The 20,887-nt window shown below is 31.4% G+C and overlaps 12 protein-coding genes across 12 annotated transcripts; 4 read left to right on the top strand and 8 right to left on the bottom strand.

The window, feature by feature from the left end:
* Window positions 1-454: 454 nt before the first annotated feature.
* On the top strand, window positions 455-1,444 carry DFA_00404 (uncharacterized protein; the record flags this gene model as incomplete). Its single annotated transcript, XM_004358336.1, has 1 exon — window positions 455-1,444. One exon carries the CDS (start codon window positions 455-457, stop codon window positions 1,442-1,444), a length of 990 nt encoding a protein of 329 aa, XP_004358393.1.
* A 112-nt stretch (window positions 1,445-1,556) lies between these two features.
* On the bottom strand, window positions 1,557-2,182 carry DFA_00405 (uncharacterized protein; the record flags this gene model as incomplete). The annotated part of the gene is made up of 4 exons (XM_004358337.1): window positions 1,557-1,576; window positions 1,640-1,663; window positions 1,756-1,962; window positions 2,062-2,182. The coding sequence occupies 4 exons, from the start codon at window positions 2,180-2,182 to the stop codon at window positions 1,557-1,559; spliced, it is 372 nt and encodes a 123-aa protein (XP_004358394.1).
* A 163-nt stretch (window positions 2,183-2,345) lies between these two features.
* DFA_00406 (uncharacterized protein) lies at window positions 2,346-3,249 on the top strand (the record flags this gene model as incomplete). The annotated part of the gene is made up of 3 exons (XM_004358338.1): window positions 2,346-2,518; window positions 2,590-3,019; window positions 3,097-3,249. The coding sequence occupies 3 exons, from the start codon at window positions 2,346-2,348 to the stop codon at window positions 3,247-3,249; spliced, it is 756 nt and encodes a 251-aa protein (XP_004358395.1).
* Window positions 3,250-3,645: 396 nt separating this feature from the next.
* On the top strand, window positions 3,646-6,104 carry gxcL (pleckstrin domain-containing protein; the record flags this gene model as incomplete). Its single annotated transcript, XM_004358339.1, has 4 exons — window positions 3,646-5,157; window positions 5,234-5,367; window positions 5,444-5,675; window positions 5,730-6,104. 4 exons carry the CDS (start codon window positions 3,646-3,648, stop codon window positions 6,102-6,104), a joined length of 2,253 nt encoding a protein of 750 aa, XP_004358396.1.
* A 74-nt stretch (window positions 6,105-6,178) lies between these two features.
* Window positions 6,179-7,962, bottom strand: polD2 (DNA polymerase delta subunit 2; the record flags this gene model as incomplete). The annotated part of the gene is made up of 5 exons (XM_004358340.1): window positions 6,179-6,554; window positions 6,630-6,768; window positions 6,842-7,034; window positions 7,108-7,485; window positions 7,561-7,962. 5 exons carry the CDS (start codon window positions 7,960-7,962, stop codon window positions 6,179-6,181), a joined length of 1,488 nt encoding a protein of 495 aa, XP_004358397.1.
* Window positions 7,963-8,161: 199 nt separating this feature from the next.
* On the bottom strand, window positions 8,162-8,536 carry DFA_00409 (uncharacterized protein; the record flags this gene model as incomplete). The annotated part of the gene is made up of 1 exon (XM_004358341.1): window positions 8,162-8,536. The coding sequence occupies one exon, from the start codon at window positions 8,534-8,536 to the stop codon at window positions 8,162-8,164; it is 375 nt and encodes a 124-aa protein (XP_004358398.1).
* Window positions 8,537-9,107: 571 nt separating this feature from the next.
* Window positions 9,108-9,684, bottom strand: DFA_00410 (uncharacterized protein; the record flags this gene model as incomplete). Its single annotated transcript, XM_004358342.1, has 2 exons — window positions 9,108-9,473; window positions 9,592-9,684. 2 exons carry the CDS (start codon window positions 9,682-9,684, stop codon window positions 9,108-9,110), a joined length of 459 nt encoding a protein of 152 aa, XP_004358399.1.
* Window positions 9,685-11,849: 2,165 nt separating this feature from the next.
* On the bottom strand, window positions 11,850-12,804 carry DFA_00411 (uncharacterized protein; the record flags this gene model as incomplete). Its single annotated transcript, XM_004358343.1, has 3 exons — window positions 11,850-12,446; window positions 12,535-12,611; window positions 12,702-12,804. The coding sequence occupies 3 exons, from the start codon at window positions 12,802-12,804 to the stop codon at window positions 11,850-11,852; spliced, it is 777 nt and encodes a 258-aa protein (XP_004358400.1).
* Window positions 12,805-13,670: 866 nt separating this feature from the next.
* DFA_00412 (uncharacterized protein) lies at window positions 13,671-14,086 on the bottom strand (the record flags this gene model as incomplete). Its single annotated transcript, XM_004358344.1, has 3 exons — window positions 13,671-13,763; window positions 13,827-13,903; window positions 13,993-14,086. The coding sequence occupies 3 exons, from the start codon at window positions 14,084-14,086 to the stop codon at window positions 13,671-13,673; spliced, it is 264 nt and encodes an 87-aa protein (XP_004358401.1).
* A 201-nt stretch (window positions 14,087-14,287) lies between these two features.
* Window positions 14,288-14,896, bottom strand: DFA_00413 (uncharacterized protein; the record flags this gene model as incomplete). Its single annotated transcript, XM_004358345.1, has 1 exon — window positions 14,288-14,896. The coding sequence occupies one exon, from the start codon at window positions 14,894-14,896 to the stop codon at window positions 14,288-14,290; it is 609 nt and encodes a 202-aa protein (XP_004358402.1).
* A 469-nt stretch (window positions 14,897-15,365) lies between these two features.
* DFA_00414 (uncharacterized protein) lies at window positions 15,366-18,537 on the bottom strand (the record flags this gene model as incomplete). The annotated part of the gene is made up of 4 exons (XM_004358346.1): window positions 15,366-15,961; window positions 16,025-16,779; window positions 17,610-17,901; window positions 17,979-18,537. 4 exons carry the CDS (start codon window positions 18,535-18,537, stop codon window positions 15,366-15,368), a joined length of 2,202 nt encoding a protein of 733 aa, XP_004358403.1.
* Window positions 18,538-18,825: 288 nt separating this feature from the next.
* DFA_00415 (uncharacterized protein) lies at window positions 18,826-20,874 on the top strand (the record flags this gene model as incomplete). The annotated part of the gene is made up of 1 exon (XM_004358347.1): window positions 18,826-20,874. The coding sequence occupies one exon, from the start codon at window positions 18,826-18,828 to the stop codon at window positions 20,872-20,874; it is 2,049 nt and encodes a 682-aa protein (XP_004358404.1).
* Between the last annotated feature and the right edge of the window lie 13 nt (window positions 20,875-20,887).

Here is a 20,887-nt window from a genome sequence, read left to right on the forward strand (position 1 = left end):
GGATAGCTTATACGAGTGGAGAGTAAGTCTTTAATTGTAACAATTAATCAAACAACGTAGCAGATAATGATGATCAGATCGTAATCGGGATCAATAAGTGTTCTGATATGCACATCGTACGATTTATTATTTTTCTATTCTTTGGTTTCACACAAATACACATAAACTACAAACAAATATTCTTCCACTCCATTTTTTTATTTTTCAGGTGTGATAAATAATTCGACGTTATTCAAGGATACGCCCTCTCCGGTCAACACAAGATTGTGTTGCTCTGTCTTTTCGGACTCTGTGGAGCGTTGTCGCAAAGTACTATATTCCATTTTTCACATTTTGAGCTATTCCCTGGTTTTCGACCAAATTTACTCTTTTTTTTTTTTTTTTTTTTTTGAAAGAGTTCATTTAGAAAATTCTTACTTATTTTGAATAGAGAGAGATATATATTTAATAAAAGATGGACAGTGAACAAGTAGGTTTGATATGGGATTCGTATGCAGCTCTATGGACTGAACAGACAAGGAAGGGGTTTGATCAATACAGAGATCTATTAAATACACCAACCTTTCTACATGTATTTCCTATCAAACGAGATGGTAATAATAATAATCACCTACTAAGAGGATTAGATGTGGGTTGTGGAGAAGGAAATAATACAAGACTGGTAGCAGAGCATACAGGTGCTAAAATCATTGGTATTGACATCTCTCCAGTCTTTATCAATGCTTCAAAAGATAAAGAAGATCTTGATTTTGTGACCAATACTTTTACTTCTTCTTCATCTTCTTCTTCATCTTCTTCTTCTTCTTCAACACCTTCACCTTCACCTTCTTCAACAATGATAACAAGACAAAAGATAGAATATCAAGTTGTTAATGCTGAAAAGGTTGGTGATCATTTTGCAGAGGGATCATTTGATTTTGTTACTTCGTTTATGTGTTTGATGGATGTACCCGATGCAAAGGCTGTTTTAGTTGGAGTCAATCGTATACTTAGACCAGGTGGAGTATTTCAATTTTCAGTTCTTCATCCTTGTTTTAATCCACCCACCAAGAAGATGCTTCGTGACCAAGACGGTGTACCCTATGCCATGCAAATAGCAAATTACTTTGACACTGGTAAAGTTAAAATCGATCGTTGGTGGTTCTCTAATACTCCAAAAGATCAAAGAGCTCCATTATTGGATACAAATACAAATACAATGATTGCTCCTCCTCCTCCTCCTCAAGACGATCGTAAAATACCAGCATATTGTCTACCTTATTTTCATCGTACATTGTCAATGTGGACAGATTACATTATCGAGAGTGGTTTCAATATTCGAAAGATTGTTGAACCTACAGCACTATCTGATTTCCTTCCAAAAGAATCAATTGGAAATAAGGTTATTGATGACACCAAATCAATTCCAATATTCATTATCTTTCAACTTTATAAACCATTATAACTTCTTCTTTTTCTTTTTTTCTTTTTTTCTTTTTTTTTCTTACATTCATTTATACAAACAAAGTAAATATTATAAATATAATTGTAATATCAATTCAAAACAAAATATATTCTTACATCCCTCTAAATGTACCTAAAATTGAAATAAATATTTAGTTTAATTAAAAAGTTGGGAATTACCAGTTTATTAACAAACCACCCATCCAAATCATTGAAGTAGCTAAATAAAGTTGTTGATAAAAAGAGAGAAAAGGTTAGTATATAGTTGAGTTGATTAATATTAATCTATTATTTTTTTTTGAATAGACATACTTGAAACAATGAATGGTGGAATGGCATCCTTGAAACTTGAAGTTCTAAAGATGAGAGTTTCAGTGGCAAAGTGAAGAAAGGCGTATAAAAAGGAAAGAAAGGTAACAAAGAATAATTCCTTGTTGTATGGTGAATAAGCAGTGGCTAAACAACATGTGAAACTCATAAATGTCCATGCTCCAAATAATCTTGAAAATAATCCAGTAACTATAGTGTGTAGCGTAGATTAAGGGTAGGTTGTAGGGGTTAATTAGTTTATATTATTGTTGTTGATACTCTCACAAAGAGTCATTCATATTATTGTACCTTGCTTTGGATCAGCAGAGTAAACATTTGATTTTAATCTACTGCTGTTAAAGAAAGCTTGAGTGAAACCAAGCATTCTCAATGCTGCAACTACTAATAACCAAATTTGAATATTCTCCATTGTGTATATATATTATATATTATATATCTGTTAATACTTGAGCAGGTTGAAAACTAAAAGACAATGAAAAAGAAAGAGCAATGATGAACTGATGATCGTCGGCGGGTGAATTACTTTTGAAAATATCATCTTTAATATTATAGGAAAAGGAATAATAATAATAATGAACAACAACAGGCAACAACAACCAACAAAGAGTAAATATAAAGGATATCTAAGTAATGCTAAAACATTACCATGTGTATTCAATGCTTTAAAAGGGACTCAGATAACAGTTCAATTGAGAAATGAAAGTGAAATATATGGTACCGTTGATAATATAGATAAATCTTTAAAGTAATCTCTCATCTCCACTACTATATTTAATAACATAGACTAACCCTACCTACTTACCTTATAATATATAGTATTGAATTAAGAGATGCAACGATTACAAAGGGATATGATTATAGACTATTGTTTGAATCGAATACTTTAAATGATACCATTCATCAAATAGATATAAATAAAGAAAAGGAGAAACAAGATAGAGATGATAAAGAGGAGGAGGAAGAAGAAAATATCATTGAGGAAGAGGAGGAACAAGAACAAGAGATGAATGAGGAGGAGGAGGAGGAGGAGGAGGATGAAAAAATGGATACAACAACAACATCGACAACAAACAATGAAACAAACAAGACAATATCAGTTACATCAACACTAATATTAACCAAAGAGGTAATAGAATCAATTAAATTACAACCAAAAGTATATGATTTACTATTAGTCAATAGTAGAAATATTAGATATATTCATATTCCAGATAGAATAGATTTAAATCATTTATTATTTGTTTATGTAAGAAAATTAATTAATATGGTTAAAAGATTAAATGTGACAATTTATTAATATTCATATTATTTATTATTATTTAGAGTAAAACATTAGTAAAGAATAGAGATAAATATCAAAGAACTAAAAGAAAACCACCAACTGAAAAAGCAATGCCATCAGTTTATGTTCACGATGATGGTTCTACTTTAATTCAACAACAAACAGATTATAAAAAAGTAGATAAGAAATTATAGTTTCTGGAAAAATATTTAATTATCTCTTCTCTGTCCACAAGATCTATTCATTGTTGGAATTCTCTGGAAATTATATTTTCAATTTTTTTTTGTTTTTTTACCTTCCTAAAAAAGAAACAATACTAGTAAATCTTGTAAGTACTATCACAAAAAAAAAAAATACAATTCCAATATATTTAAAAAATAATTATTTATTTAATTTTTTTTTTACAATTGATCTACAACAAAAAGGATGTTTGTGTATAGACTATACTATGAAATTTTAATCAATTTGATTTTTTTTTCCCCTCCCTATAGTTTTATTATTATTATTATTATAATATACTTTATATAATTGGAACAGAGAGAAAAAAAATATAACAACAAAAAATTAATTAATTAATTAACATCGAAAATATGTCATATTATAATCCATATGCTGGATTTCCAACTTCAGGAGCAACCATTGATTTCCAACCAAAGGATGGAGTCATTCATCGTGCTCGTGGAACTCCTCCTAGAAGAGTGGTTGTTGGGGCACCTCCACCCATTCCAAATGTAGTATATCCAATTCCATCTACCTATCCACCCAAAGGAGTGATGCGAGTTCCTCCATCTCCCTATGCACTCAATGAGGCATTTGTAACGCCACCCGGTGTTTCTGTTTCATACAATCCAGCCACTGGACAATACTCTGCCTATCAAACGCAAACCGTTGTATCAAGTCATGGAATACCAGTTACCAACCCATCTGCACCTGTCCCTGTTGCCTATCCTCACCAACAACAGGCTCCTCCTCCAGCAGCAGCAGCTCCAGCAGCTCCATCTCAAGATGAATATTATAAATATCTTCAACACCAACAACAACTACAACAACAACAATTACAACAACAACAACAAAAAGAACAACAACAGAGACAACTGGAACAACAACAAAGACAACAAAGAGAGCAACAAAAACTACAACAACAGAGACAACTGGAACAACAAAGACAACAACAAATGGAACAACAGGAGCAATTAAGACAACAACAAATAAGAAATCAACAACAACAAGATGAAAAACGTGAAAGAGAGAAACAACAATTCCATCAAGAACAGCAACAATTGGCACGTCAAAAGGAACAATTGGAACAAGAAAAAATTCAACACCAAAAACAACAAGAACAATACCAACAATATCAACAACAACTACTTTACCAACACCAACAACAACAACAGCAACAACAAAGACTTCAACAAGACCAATTAACACTTCAACAACAACAAGCTCAATTTGAACATAGAAAAAGTCTTCACCTCCAAGAACAACAATTTATGATGCAACAACAATTTGAACAAACTAAAATATCAAATGATGATGATAGTAGTATTAGTAGTAGTAGTAGTAGTAGTAGTAGTACTAGTACTAGTAGTACTAGTAGTACTAATAGTGATAATTATCGTCCATCAAAACCATTAAATTCATCACAATCTCATGCAAGCATTCCTGTTGCTGCTACGGCCCAGGTTGTTTCCAATGGTGAAAGAACATCGTCTCATTCCGATTCCAAGATTCTTAGATCATCTCAATCGGTTGAACATGTACCATCTCAACATCTTAGAACCAGTCCAAGTTCATTTACTCAAACCAAGTTTTCATCGTCTACCAAAGAAAATGATTCGCTTCGAGCAAGAAATCGTGCCAAAATCATGCAGGAATTGGTCTCTACTGAAGAGTCTTATGCAGATGCCATTGAAAATCTCATTTTGGTTTACAAATACTCTTTGGAAAGGGATCCTGATCTTCATTCATCTATCAATGTTTCATCCATCTTTTCCAACATTGAATCTCTTTTTGTGGTTAGCAAAGATTTGATTAAAACATTAAAAGAAAGAATTGCAATGGCTCCAGAACTTCAAACTGTTGGAGATGTTTATATTGAAAAGGTAAAAAAAAAATATAAAGTATATATAGACAATACAAAACAAAAATACTAATTCATTCTATTATTTTTTTTTTTAGTCTAAAGAAATGAGACTTTATGTAGAGTATATTAATAATTATGAATATGCAATGAAAGAATTGGATAAATTTGAACATGAACATCCAAAATATTTACAATCATTACAAAAAAAGAATAAGTATTCTTTAGATATGTATGTAATCTCTATAAAAGATGATATTTCATTTTTAATAAATACTTATTAATTAATTTATTATTATTTACTTTAGTGCAAGTTTATTAATTATGCCAGTTCAAAGAATACCAAGATATGAATTATTATTAAGAGAATTAATCAAGAGTACAGATGAAGATCATATTGATTATAATAGTTTAAAGGCTGCTTATGCTTCCATTAAAGATATCAATGTTTACATTAATAGTAAAAAGAAATTAAGAGAAAATAAGGACCGTGTATTTACCATTTGTCAAGAAGTAAAAGGATGTCCTGTAAGTAAAATTGTAAAAATTAATATTTAATTTTTAATATTAATGATCATTTATCTACTCATTTAGGATACATTATTATCATCATCTAGAAGATGGATCAGAGAAGGAATTTTAAAAACAGAATGTAGTAATAGAAAATATCATGGAACTTATACTGTTTATCTCTTTAATGATTTAATTGTATTGGCAAAACATTGTGGAGTGTTGCGAAAATCTAAAAAGTTGGAATATGTAGCAGAGATTGATCTAATCAATAGCGAGTTTAAAGAGATTGCAGGCAATGAAAGACAATTTAGATTTATATCAGATCCAGAAGGTCATTCTCCAACTATCTTTACATTCAAAGCTGTCAATGCTAAAAACAAAGACATGTGGATTAGTGATCTAAAATTATTAGAAGAAGAAAGAAAAATTAATCTTTCAATTAGATCAATGATTTAAAAAATAAAAGAAAAAGATAAAAGTATCTTGATTATTATAAAAATAATATTATTTATTTCTAATTTTGATTTGATTTAATTTAAATTTGGAGAATGAGGGAAAAATGAAGTTGGATTGATTTGAACTGGAGTAGCTTCAAGAGTTCTAAGATTGACAAGTACTACAGTACCAGTTTCAGAGAATTTGGGAACAACGACAATGCAAACTTGTTCTCCATTTTCACCTTCGATATATTTGGATTCGAATCGGTCACCATTACCCATGAAATAAACATGTGGACAACATACAATGATAAAAGGATCTTGTTCCAATGGTGCACATGATAATGTATCAGGTGCTGTCGGTGCCAAATGCCTCCATTCCAATGTATTTTGTAATAATTCCAATTTACTTGATACATTCATATATTTTGATATATTTTCAATATTTTGTCCTGATGTTCCTAAAAATCTAAATAAAACAAAGGAAATAAATTAATAATTAAACTAATTGATTTTTCGTTTTCCTTTTCTTTTTTGATTGTACATTTTTCCACCAATAACAGATTCATAAGGATTGGTAACTGGATTAAAATTTATATTTTGTGCACTAAATGGGAATAAACAAGCATTAAATGGAAGTTGTGGTAATGATTGAATTGATGGATCACTTTCTCCTGGTAAAACTATAAAAGAAGAAGAAGAAGATTAATTATTATGTTTCTATTTTTGAATTTGGAGGTTTTGGTTTATATTTACTATCAACAGGAAGAGATTGACACATTTCACTAAGGATCATATCCAATTCTTTAATTGGAACTGCCAATTTTTGTAATTTAGCAGTAGCTTCTTGTTTTGTTCTTGATCTAGTTGATAAATCTTGATTTGGTTCTTTGTGAATTGAATTTCCTGCTATAATTAATCTACATATTTTTGATACAAATTTTTGGTCCTAACAATAGAAAAAAAAAGAATGTGTTATTCATCAAAGTAATGTGAAAATATTTACTTTTGTTTGTACGTACACTTGGAGAACCAAGATTTCCAGTTATATAATCTAATAATAAATTGTTTGAAAGTTGACAATTTGGATCACCAATATTTAAACCAGATGCCAAACAAACGTATACATCATCATTGATATCTTTGTTGTCTGGACCGTGAACACCATTGGTAACAAACATTTGAGATGGTAGACCTGGTGTAATGATTTCGTATACTTGAAACTCTGCACCTGGTAGTCCCTTTCCTCTGATGGCAACATTCAATCCTGTAGGTAATCCATCAACCATTGACTTGTCACAAATAAGTTTAATTCTACCTGTTTCATCTTCAAATAACAATACATCTGCATCTGAAATATAAGATGATACCTTTTTAACTGGTAATGGTAATATTGCTCTCTAGAACGAAATGAAAAAGGAGAAGAGATGTGTTAATATCTTTTTATTTGGTTCTATGATATATTTACTATTTACATTTTCAGCATATTGTTTCAAGATATTTGGTTTTAATGGCATTTCTTTGTAGAGAGTACCAACCAAGATACCTTCATCACCTGGTTTAACATGAAGAATCTTGTTGACAGGAGTACCTTTCCAAATCTTTGCAACCTTGTCTGCTAGTACAGGTCTCAACTTTTCTAACCTGTCTGTGTATATCTTGTTGAATTGGTTGTCTGGGTTCATTGAATCATGTTGATGGTTGCTTGCTTGATTGTTTTGTTGTTTACTCTGTTTCATAATATCGTATTGATTGTAACGTGATCGAGAATAACTGTACGATGTCTCTACTCTTGGCAATGCTTGATAGTTGTGTTGATCATTATTGATGATATCATCCATCGACTTGAAATGTTTCAATAATGATGTTTGATTCATTCCTTTCTTCCTCTCTTTTTCTTCTTTGTCAAGTTTGTTGAACAAATATTAGTAATACTTCAACAAACTTGATGAACATCATATTGATGTTAATGATCATTCATTGTTTCCCTCGCAATTTTTTTTTTCAAATTTTAGTTAAATGTGAACTTCAAATAAACAATATATTAATGGTTCAAATCATATATTTATTTTAGTTCTATTGTGATACAACGAATAACTTGAATGGAACATGGGTACTATTACTTGAAAATATGTATTCTCCACCAATATTAAAAGTAAAGTAGAATGGAGAGTTGGCAGATGCATTTCCAGCGATTGGGTTGGTACCCGATGGGGTTTGTGTGGAATAGATGACGATGGCCTCTGAACTAGTTGGCCTAAAGATAACAGTGTCATGTATATAGATTTCTAGATAGGCATAGGGACCACCTCCTCCTGGTGGGACTGCAGGCCACACTTGATCATAGTTTCTTGCAAGCTCTTTTGGTCTATCAGCTTTTACACTAAAGGTTGTTAAAATAACAGATATTGTCAATATTAATAACAATAAACTATTATTATTTTTAAACATTATATTTATATAATGGTTTTTTTAGGTTTAGAAAAGATGGAAAAATTAAATTGTGAACAATTGAAGTTGAACAATTGTTTGGTTTAAATATCTATCGGCTCAATAAAATATGTTTAGATAATAACTACAAATATCATACCATTGGAATGATTTTATTATTATTTGAATACTAGTATATTAAATCGTAAATCTATCTATACTTTTCAGTTTACTAGGGATTATAGCCTAATGTTAGGGTTAGTATTCACAGCCAACCCTCAAAGAATATAATTGATTGATAGTTACAACACCCCCACCACCATGAATAAAATTTACCAACACAATTCGAAAAAACAAATATAAACCAAAATTAAATAAATATTAATATTCTATTTATTTATTTAATTTTATTTTCGAAACTAAAGAATAATTATAATTTTCGAAACCATTTGATCAATAACAAAGTTAACTTGAAATTGGTAAATCGTTATTAATATATTTTCCGAATTAATTAATTGTTCACCTACCTATTTACCTACCTTGTAGAATAAATTATCTGTGGTATTATTATTAATATTATTATTATTGTTATCTAATCTATAATTATTATTTTGTCTTGTTGTTGAAGAGTTGATGAAAATAATAATGGACAATTTTGATTTAATTCCTCTAGTAGGATTGTTTGGTCTGCAAATATTGAGACTTTAAATCTCTGTATTGCAAGTATTTCTTGTACTTTTAATGTTCGCTTTAAAAATATACAAAGTGCAATATTGTTAAATTCACTTGTTGGCAATTTTGGTGGTGTTGATAGATGGTGGTTGATAAATTGATAGATTCTATCGAGATCTTGTTGATAACTATTATCAACTTGTGCAATGTTGAATGCATGTATGATTATCTTCCAAAATGAATATCCATGCTCGTCTTGGAGTGACACTGGTGATTTAGAGATTTCCTCGTAAAAGAAATTGACAAATAATTTAATGAATTGTCTGTACAGTCGTGGTTTAAACCTAGAGTTGAGTTGATGGTGATACAAGAATAACCAGTCACATATGATTAATGGTACACACAGAGCGTCCCAAGTGGCCTTTTTGTCTAGCATCTCGACCAATCTCGACTTGCAATTCTCCAAAAGTAATGTGACATCCAATTGCTTCTTGCATATTGATTGAATGTCTGTGACAATGTATCGTAGTGCAATGATAGGTGATACAAAAGCTGCATTCTTGTCAGAGTGTTTTTTCAAAGGTTTATATATTCTTTTGTCAATTGTTTCACAACACTCTATCAACTTTCGACAGTATCTGTGTCCAATACGTGTTTGTATCATCAGATTTACAAGCTTTTGAACATTGTTCAAGTTGATGCAAATGTTCCAAGCATATTTCAAATCCTCCAAACATGGTTCCAAATACAACTTTGATAATCTGAAAAACAATTTTTGGTTTTCTCGAGGTGTTGGACCAACATGGTATTGAGAGACTTTTGTTTCAAGTATTCTAAATAACATTAGTTTGGTATGCCCATCATCTCCACTTTTGTTTTCAAGAAATGTGCACCAATAATTAACCAATCCGTTGATGTATGGAGTTAGACGAGGATGGAGTACCGCCATCCTATTAGTCAATGTTTGGGAAATTTCTTTTCCAAAGAAACATGTTTTCATGATGCTTGGGCGGTATAGAGATATATCAAACCAGTCAATTCCCAAAAGTTTGATACAAATGTTGTTAAAATGGTTTGGGGGCATTTCCGATTTAGAGAAGAATATCATCAACTTGTATAGATATCTCTTAAAATGTCTTTCTCCAACAATACGACCAATACCAATAAAAAATCCAACAAATGTTTGCAATTTATATTCTCTAGTCCGATGTAATAGCATATCCATCATTCCCGGAAATAATCTATTTGATAACTGAGAAAGAGTAAGATAAGATTATTAGAAGGAATATATAATATTGTATTTATATACCTCTTGATATTTGTTTGGATTTAGACATTCGATGATACTAGGTACGAGAGAGCAGCAAAACAGAGAGTATTTTGAAAGCATATCAACCAATTTTTGATGATAACGTCATCAATCTCTAGTACCAACGATCTATCTCTATTTCTAAAGCCAGCTCGAATAAGAGTATGAAGGAAACTTGGCTCAAATTCCCCTGAAACCAATTCAACCTTACTGGCCATCATCACTTTGGGTTCTAGGTGTCGAAGAGCAACATTTTCGATAACCTTGATTGCTCGGCGTTGTATTTCAACGTTACTGTCACATAAACACCTATTCAGTGTTGAAAAGATTGTATTATCGTATTTATCTCGTATACTAGGGCTTTGTTCTTCGAAAAACACCAACAAGCTTTCAGTTGATTGATCAACTCCAAATCTATTAGACGCGAATATTCGATCCCACATCCCTAAATTAATAATAATAATAAAAATAATGGTAAGTATCAATGGGTGATCTCTCCTTTTTTGTGAATATATGTGTGTCGTACATACTATAACCACTCCATCTAAACTTAAATAATCTATCAAATAAATAGTGGATTGCATCAATATTGTCTTTGTTGTGCATAAATCATTGAGAGATATTTCAATGATTGGTAGATCTCTAATATTCATTACCCAACAACAAAAGAGCTTGTGTGTTGATCTTTTACAAAAAAAAGAAAGAAACAAAGGTATTAGTTATAACTGTTCTACAATCTTTTACTCTCTATCAATAAGATCGATATGTTAACATACAGTTGGTAAACGACAATGTAAAACGAGATAATACAACCATAATATAGTCCTAAAACATTCGTCGCGACTTGATACATAACTATCATAGTTGAACAACTAATTCAATGAATGATTCGGGTGGCTCTTCAACCGTTGGTCCCAGCCCATCATCGTCACTCTCGGTTTCATCACTACTCTCGAGTTCATCATCACTACTCTCGAGTTCTTCATCACTGCTCTCGAGTACTTCATCATTCTCTTTCATCTTTGACTATATATATCTCTTTGAGGTTAAACCAAAAAAAAGTAATCAAAGGTATTTATTTTTTGTTCAGAAAGCAAAGTTAATGCATTTAAATTGTTATATTAACATTGTAATTTAATGAAATGGTCAACGAAAAACTCAAACTCTAAATTACTAGTAAAGCAAAAGGCCAAAGTATTTGTCTTATTTAGATAGATAGTAAAAAAGATAATCTTATATTCATTATTTATTTATTTTTTTATTTATTTATTTATTTACTAAATAAATAATAAATAGTCAGATTATAATATTTGTATATTATATCAAATTGGTTGTTTCTATTACATTTGATATTTAAAAGGAACCAGACCAACGACTATATCCAGCACCAAACATATAATCTGTAACTTGGTTGTAAGTGACGGGTTCCTTGGCTCTAGTATCAAAAGCTAGTACGAAATTATCATTTCTATTGACAACAGAGATACCATAGACGTATTGAGGGTCATGGGCATTTACACGAAATGGATAATTATTTGCATTTAAAACATCTTTGATATATTGAAGAGGTGTTTCATTTGAAACTGTTATTCTCCAAGCATAGTAAATGTGTGTTTGATAAATCACCCATTTTCCAGGTTGCAATGATGCATTCCATGAACCCTTTTCTTCATTCATAATGACTGTGTAATTGTAAAGATTACCGATTTGAAGAGCCTTTTCACAATCATCGATTGCATTGCTAACAGATACTCTAACATTTTGGTTTGATGGTGTATACTCTCTTGTAAATCCCTTGTATTTATCAGATGGATGTACTGTTGGAGCATAAACCTCCTTTCCTTCAATATATTTTGTATATACAATAGCAGGCTTCATATCAGCATTAAATGTTACTGTATTACCATTATAGGTTAACCCCTGAATTGAACTTGGTCTATAATTAACTCCCTAAAATAAAATTGATTAAATAAATAAATAAATAAATTTGGGTGTTTTTTTTTTTAGGAAAGAGTGATAATGTCTATCTTTTACATACTACCAAACAACAAGGATGAGGAGGGTTTCCATTTTGAGGTTTTGTTACTGCATCAGTTGCTTGTCCATTGGAATTTACTTTTCAAAAAAAACAATTAAAAAAAATAGATAGATAGTTTATTAGTTTTTAATGAATGAATAGATAGATCATTATTTTACAATACATACCAATTTTTGCATTATTCATATCAAAACTACCACCAACTCTTGTATCCTTTCCAGCAGGTAGAGTTTCTAAAGCTCTATGAATATGTTTTTCCACATCTGCCATTTTTTCAATATTTGCAATTAAAAAAAGTAATATTCTATTGTTGGTTCAATTCAATTGTATACAACCATTTATATTAGTTTTAAAGTGAACATCAAAAATAAGGTTATATAAAACAGTTGCAGTTAAAATTGTAAATTGTCATTGTGTTGGAATTAAAGATCGAACGGCAAAATTACAATTAAGTGAGTGTGTTTGAGCATGTGTGTGTAAGTTCAACATGCACCTCACCCATCCCTCCTTAAAACTTTAATCAAACACGGTGGTTGTTGTTTGTAGTAGCTTGTGTGTTAACTCTTTATCTTTTCTTCTACAGGAGGATTCCTTGGTTGATTGTTTCTACTGACTCCAACGACTATATCCTGTACCAAACATATAATCTGTGACTCTGTTGTAAGTGACAGGCTCCTTGGTTTCAAGGTCAAAAGGTAGTACGAAATTATCATTTCTATTGACAACAGAGATGGTACAGTTTCAAATGAAACACCTCTCAATATATCAAAGATGTCTTGACTCAAAACGATTACCCGTTTGGTGTAAATACTCATGACCCACAATATGTGTATGCATCTTTGATATATTGAGAGGTGTTTCATTTGAAACTGTTATTCTCCAAGCATAGTAAATGTGTGTTTGATAAATCACCCATTTTCCAGGTTCAAATGATGACCATGAACCCTTTTCTTCATTCATAATGATATTGTATTGGTAACGATTACCAATTTTAAGAGCCTTTTCACAATCATTGAATTGCTTACAGATTCTCTGACTGCTTGGTTTGATGGTTTATAATCTCTTGTAAGTCCCTTGTATTTGTCAGATGTATGTGTTGTTGATTCTTATATTTCCTTTCCTTCAATATAATTTGTTTATATAATAGTTGGTTTCATATCAGCTTTAAAATTGACTGTACCACCATTATAGGTTAAACCCTCAATTGAACTTGGTATATATTTGGCTCCCTAATGTAAAAAAAATAAATTGGTTAGAGTATGATAAATTAAATCTATCATTATTTTACATACTACCAAACAACATGGATGGGGAGGGTTCTTACCTTGGGGTTTTGTTACTGCTTCAGTTGCTTCATTATTGGTACTTACTTTTTAAATATTTATTATTAGATAGAAAGATAGATAGTTTTTAGTTGGGCAATCATTAAAATGAATCTAAATTATTTTAAACTCATACCAATTTTTGCATTATTTATATCGAATCTACCTCCATTAGTGGTATCCTTTCCAGCAGGTAGAGTTTCTAAAACTCTATGAACTTGTTTTTCCATCATAACATCTAATAATATGAATAAACAAATTTTTTGATATTAAAAACAATACTACTAAATTATTGTTCACAGTCCAGCTGAACTAGTTCATACTGTAATAACTATATAGATACTTGGTAAATATACTAGTAGTTTGTTGGGATGGGTGAGCTTTGATTGAATTTACATAATTTATTTAATTTATTATTATTAATATTTTTTTTAAATATTTCCTTCAACAAACATATTCGAGTTGGTATCATAGAATACAGATTTTGAAGTATCAGATGTATAAGTAAGAGTGAGTGATTGACCACTAATGTCAGAGATGACACTACCATTGTTGAATGATGCAGCTACATACACTGATAGTGTTACTATTGGTGTGTATTCAGCTGATTGGTTGTTTAGTACTGTTGTGGCATTTAGTTCGCTGACTACTTGTACACCGTTGATAAGTGCTGATTGCGTGAGACCAAACGTAAGTGATTCACCATAGTTGTTGACTAGACCGTATGATTTGACAGATACACCGTTGGCTTGGTCAAAGAAACCGGCACTGTTGAATGGATATTGGTGTGTCTTGCTGGCAGACTTGAGTGTAGAGATACGACTGATAGTGGCACCGTTTTGGATCTGAGTGTTACTTGCGTAGATGCCATATTCCTCCTTCCAATCTAAACTGTTGGTCAAGAATGGTTTGAAGGTAACCCAAACAACATTGGATACTTGACCGTTGACGGACTTGACAACACATACTTTTTGTTGCGAAGAATGAAGTGCTGCAAGACCTGCTTGGTTGAATGAGAATTTAAGTGAATAGTTGGACATTTTTAGAGTAAGTTGCTTGATTTAGTTGTATTGATTATTATTATTATTTGATTTGATGATTTAAAATAGTATTGTTTGACCTCTATTTATACTTTAGGCTTTAGCCCTTCAAACCGATTCCCAACCCGATTGTGATAGGCTCATTTCTAAATGATCTTAACAAAAACCCACTCGATTGGGTATTATTGGGTGTTGTGATGATCGTTGTTGTGTTGTTGATCGCTTGGCTTTTGCACGTGCTTTGTTCATGAAATGTTTTGTGGAGGGTTAGGGGTTCACCAAGATATTTATTTTGTTTTAACAAAAAATTAAATTCAATCAAATTTCATAAAGTTCGCTTATTTTAAAAATTGTTTTCTTATTTATTTATTTATTTATTTATTTATTTATTTATTTATTTATTTATTTATTTATTTATTTATTTATTTATTTAATATTCTTAATTTTGATTTTGATTTTGATTTTACTTTTAAGCAGCATTTGGACCTAATGATTCACCTTCACTCTTTTTAGCTTCAACATAAACTTTAACAAACTCTTGAATTCTTTTGTAAATACGTGAACCTGCCAAGGAGGTTTTGTCAAATTTCCAAACACCCTTTTTAGATTTGACTCTACCAGCCACTAGATTTAAAGCATCGAGTGTTTCATCGGAAGCGTCATCCATACTAATTGGTTCATTGAGCATTGGATTAATTCTAACATATGACTTTCCATAGAGATCCTTTAATGAGTAATCGATACCTCTAGAGTTGGAAGACATTAGAATATCAAATACACCAACTATATCACTAGCACCTGCATAATTGGAGATATGTGATGATGTATCACCAGTACCAAGTGATAAGATATGAATCTTTTCAGGTTGGAATTGGAAGTTGTGGAAATGTGAAAAGGCAAGTTTAGCAACCAATCCACTACTATTATTAATCCAACAACATCCATCTACAAATCCCATCGTTTGTTTTTGATTTGGATCATATTTCAACTCTTCATTCTCTCCAATGATTGGTTTTAATATTTCCATCTCTTGAGCTGGGAAAAATAATGGTGCTGCCGATGTACCTAAAAAAAAATCAAATAACAATTAATAATTAATCCTTTTATATTATTTTTGTTTATACATACAACGAGCAACTTTAACAACTTTTTGTTTATGATCATGTTTTAATGAAGCATTATTTGAATCTAGATCAATATTTGTAAAATATTTTGGTTTACCAGTGACTGTACAAGAAGTGACTACAACCTTTCCTTTTAGTTCATCCATGGTTGTATTTTCACCAAAGTTGTCATTGAGTAATTGAATGAGACCGTCTACTGAATACTTTGGTCTAAACACACCGAAATTGGTAAACTTGTCCCAAATTGATCGACCAAATATCTTGTTTCCATTCTTTTGAAATAGATCGATACAAAGATCGGGACTAAGACCTTTAGAGACTGAGAGTGCCAAAATACCACCAATTGAAGTACCAGCACTTAGATCAAATACTTGGTTCAATGGTTTGGTCACTCCTTGAGCACGAAGTTCATCCTCTAAAACCTTTAACCAAATGGCAGGCATGAGACCTCTAATACCTCCACCATCAATTGATAATAGGAATACATGTTTTACAGGTTGTGGACGGGCAGGCATACGATGAAGTGGATGAGCAGAAGTACTAGTATCAACAGGTGCTGGTCTAGGAGCAGGAAACAAAGTTGGATTCAAAGAGTAATCACCATCGGTATCAAAGTCATTGTCATGTGATTGAGCCCATGGAATTGGTACTGGAATATAAGGTTGTACCATTTTAGAGGTAAATGTATTCATATTCTTGGCAGTTGGTGGAATACTATTGATTTCATTTGAAATATTTTTTTTAATCTTATCGAAATTCCTAGGAAAATAAAAGAACAAAATATTTGTGATATTAATATCTAATTTCTAAAGTATTCTAGGGCAAGGTTAGTTACAAACCTATGATATCATACATTTTTTTGTTGTTTAAATAATCTTTTTTAAAAGTATTGGTTATTTATTTATTTATAAACCAAGACCAAATGGTTTATAAATATATAAATAAAGTGAGGGTAAGTATGAATCAATGAATTTAAATGATCACCATCTATTTGGTGTTAGATTTGATATACTTGGTCTAATATGTCAGTTGTTGTTGTTGTGACGTTTGGTTTAGGAAAGGGGTTTTTTTACCATGTTCAAAAAATAAATACAAAAAAAATGTGGGGTGGGATCAATTCCAACTTTTCATACACAAGACAACCCAATGAGCCGGGTGAGTGACTAAGGGGTGGACACGAACCAAACCATCATAGTCTTGTTTTGATACCTTGATCACCATTTAGATCGGGTATGCAATTGGTTTTTGGCTTGAATTTGTGTGTATCACGATGTTGTTGTTGTTTAAAAAACCTAATGTGTTTATTCTATTTTGGTTGAACCGACACTGATGTACTATAGTAACTTTGTTATTGTTGTTGTTGTGTCTCGATTTGGGTTGGGTTTGATAAAATAAACATATAGGTTATTATTTTGTTTTCTATCTTTCTCTCTCTTTTTTAAATTAATTAATTAGTTGGTTTCACTATATTTGTTCCATTGTCTAATACCACCTTCCAAAATATGAATACTATATAGTAGAGGAAATGATGGATGAATTAGTTATTGAGTTTCAAAATAGTTTATGTGTTTTTTGATGTTTAAACATACTTTGTGAAACCACCTTCAACGGCCATATTGGCACAATCCAAACTTCTACCATTGTTTGCAGAGTAAAAGATAATTTTAGAGTCTTGAGCAACCTTTGGGAACCCAAACTTGTCTTTCCATTGAGCCGATGTCAACTTCATTGACTTTTCCCAAAAGTTGAACTCATCTTCGATGGATTCCTTCTTTTTGTCCAATTTTGATTCTTTCTTTTTACCTCTTTTGTTTAAATCCTTGATTCTCTTTTTTTCCAAAGCTTCTTCATCCAATTCAACCTTTTTAACTACAATATCCACTAATAGAAAAGAAAAGTAAATATATCAGTATTATGATTTGTTTGTATTTTGTTTTGTTTTGTTTTGTGATATTTACTTGGCATATTTAAACTTTCTTTGATTGGATAATCACCAAAGAATTCCTTTGGATCTCTAAGATCGATCAAAGAGTATTCCTTGATAGCACCATTACTGATCATATCCAATAATTGATCACGCTTGATGACTTTGACAGAGGTAGAGTCGGTCAATTGTTGTTGAGAGAGTACATTGTATGCTTGGTGTACACGATCGACAAGTGTTTGTGTGCTGTCCTTTAATGAAACTCTGTTGTTCTTTACTTTTAATAGTTTCTTTTTGTCAATCTTTTTGCCAGAGGCATCCTTGCTATCATCTTTCTTTTCAGCAGCTGCCTCTTTTGGGTTCTTGCTAGTATCCTTTTTCTTTTTCTTCTTTTCTTCCTCTCCATCTCCTGATGACTCCTTTGCGTATGATCTATATGAGTATAATGATGATGATCCACTAAGAGTAGTCTTATTATTATATGTAGTAGTAGTCAAAGCTGTTGCTCCTGACTTTATAAATGAAAATGATTGTTGTGATGATAAAGTAGAAGAAATTAAACTTCTACCTCCTTTAAGTAGATACATTGACATCTTTGTTGTTTGTCTCTTCTTTTAATATATATATATATTAATATTACAAACTATTGCAAGAGTGTTTGCATTCTTTCTCTCTCTTCACATCATAGAGATCATTCAGCAATAGCCAAAAAACGAATCATTTTTTTTTTAATTTTTTTTTACTTTTCACCAAGCTTTGAGTACTTTTCTCTCTTTGTCAAAAGCAAATCAAGGGTAGATAGTAATGATGATGACGATGAAGTGCACTTCATCTACTTATTGTTATTTATTATTCATCACAAGGTTGTACATAGGTGAATGATGGAAAAGAGTAGTAGTAGTAGTAGAACTTATTTTCAATATGGTAGAATATCAAATATTCTATTATTGATGATAGTCAATATGATCGATGACAATATGGATCTCATTTGTTTATTGTTGACTTGTAAATCATTCTATTATGATTTTAGATTAAAGTTTCAAGATACTCTTAAATTTAATCATCTTGTCATTCCAAATGACAATCTACCAAAGAGTCATTACCTCAACCCTACCACTGTCAGGTCTACCATTCATTTTGGTATGCAAGCGTTCTATAGAATGTTTCTCAACTCTATGTTTCAAGACAACGATGTAGCTGTCATTACCGAAATAGCTGGTCAAGGTCACCATAATCGACACACGGACGACGACTTTAGAAAAACAGCTATTTATATTCGTGGAGAATCTATTTCTAATCCTCCATCAAGCTCGGTTAAAACATTGTATATAGACTTTAGAGGTAACTCTAAAAAGGATGTCAATATAGTATCAATGATCAGAGATGGTCGAGATGGACTAGAATCACTTATTGTAAATGACGCCAATATCATCCTAGATGAAAAACTACCTAATTCGTTGGAGAAATTGGTACTCACTGGATGTGGACCTTCACCTCTACGAAACGGAAACACTATAGTATTGGACAGACTCCTCATATCAAATACATCACTTACAACACTTGTGATTGACCCTAAATTGTATCTTGTCAATTTCCACGCATGTAGTAAGACGTCTTCTACATTTGTATGGCCACCATCTATAACGTCGTTGACTGTCGCCACTTCACCTGACCCCATAAACAAACATTCTCTTCCGCTGACATTACGATACCTCGATCTAATAGTCAACCCGAGAAATGCATACCGTCTCGATCTGTCACACCACACTCAACTCGAAACACTAAAGTTGGAGTCTGAAAAGATTGATAGTACCAAAGTAGTCTTACCAAAATCACTTACCTATTTGTCGATTAGTAGGTTTATTGGTGCTAATAAAGAGTGGTTTCCACCGGGATTGATCACATTTATTGGCAAGAGAACGTTTCCCGAGTTCAAACTAGGAATGCTACCAACAACCATTCAAGTGGTCGATATTGAATGTGACACACCAACCAATATTGGACAACCACCTCGTTTGATAAAAGATCTTTGTGTCAAATGTTGGAAGGGTAGTGTATTATCGGCAGACATGCCTCTACTCGAATCACTCTCCTTACTCTTTATCAATAATATTGATTCCGATTACATACCAAATCCAACTCTAAAAAGTCTAACCTTATCACATCTTGGTCAATTAGATTTAAAAGATACTACATACCTACTCCATTTTAATCAATTGGAATATTTTTCTTGGTCTCCTGCACAACAACAACAATCAACCCAACCATCGACCATTGTATCATCACCAAAACATTACCCACCATCAATTAAAACACTAGAATATAGACATCAAACTAGTTATCCCAATCAACCAATCACTAAAATATACCTTCCAACAAGTTTGGAAACTTATATTTATGCTGCCATCCAAAATACTAGATTGCATCCAATTTTAAATATTTTCTCTATTCCAGATAATATTATCATTGTAGATAATCTTAAAGAGACTACTGGAGAGGAACAAAAGAAGATCATCGATTATTTATTACCACCAAACCTTACAACATTACAATGTTGTTTGGAATGGGGATTGGGTGACGTCTATATCTTTAGAATTGATAATCTTATCAACAAGACAAATGTAAATCGCTTTATTCTATCCGATTCATTTGCCAAAAATACAATCTTTCAATTGGATATTAAAAGATTAGATGAAAAGAATAAGAATGTAATTTTAACGACTGATAAATCACTCTATGGTGGAATGATTACACAAATTTTAAAACAAGATGAAGAAACTACAAAAGACAATCAAAATGGAAATCAAAATCAAACTCAAAATGAATATCAAGAATTATATATACATCTAAGATATAATTTAAAAAGTTTTGATAAAAGTTTGATTTGTAATATAATCTCTAATCCATTTCCAACTAAACAATCAAATTAAAATAAAAATATTA

This window comes from Cavenderia fasciculata, assembly GCF_000203815.1.
Source record: "Cavenderia fasciculata unplaced genomic scaffold Scf_Dfasci-F-a-25c12.r2-5, whole genome shotgun sequence".
Lineage (NCBI taxonomy): Eukaryota > Evosea > Eumycetozoa > Acytosteliales > Cavenderiaceae > Cavenderia > Cavenderia fasciculata.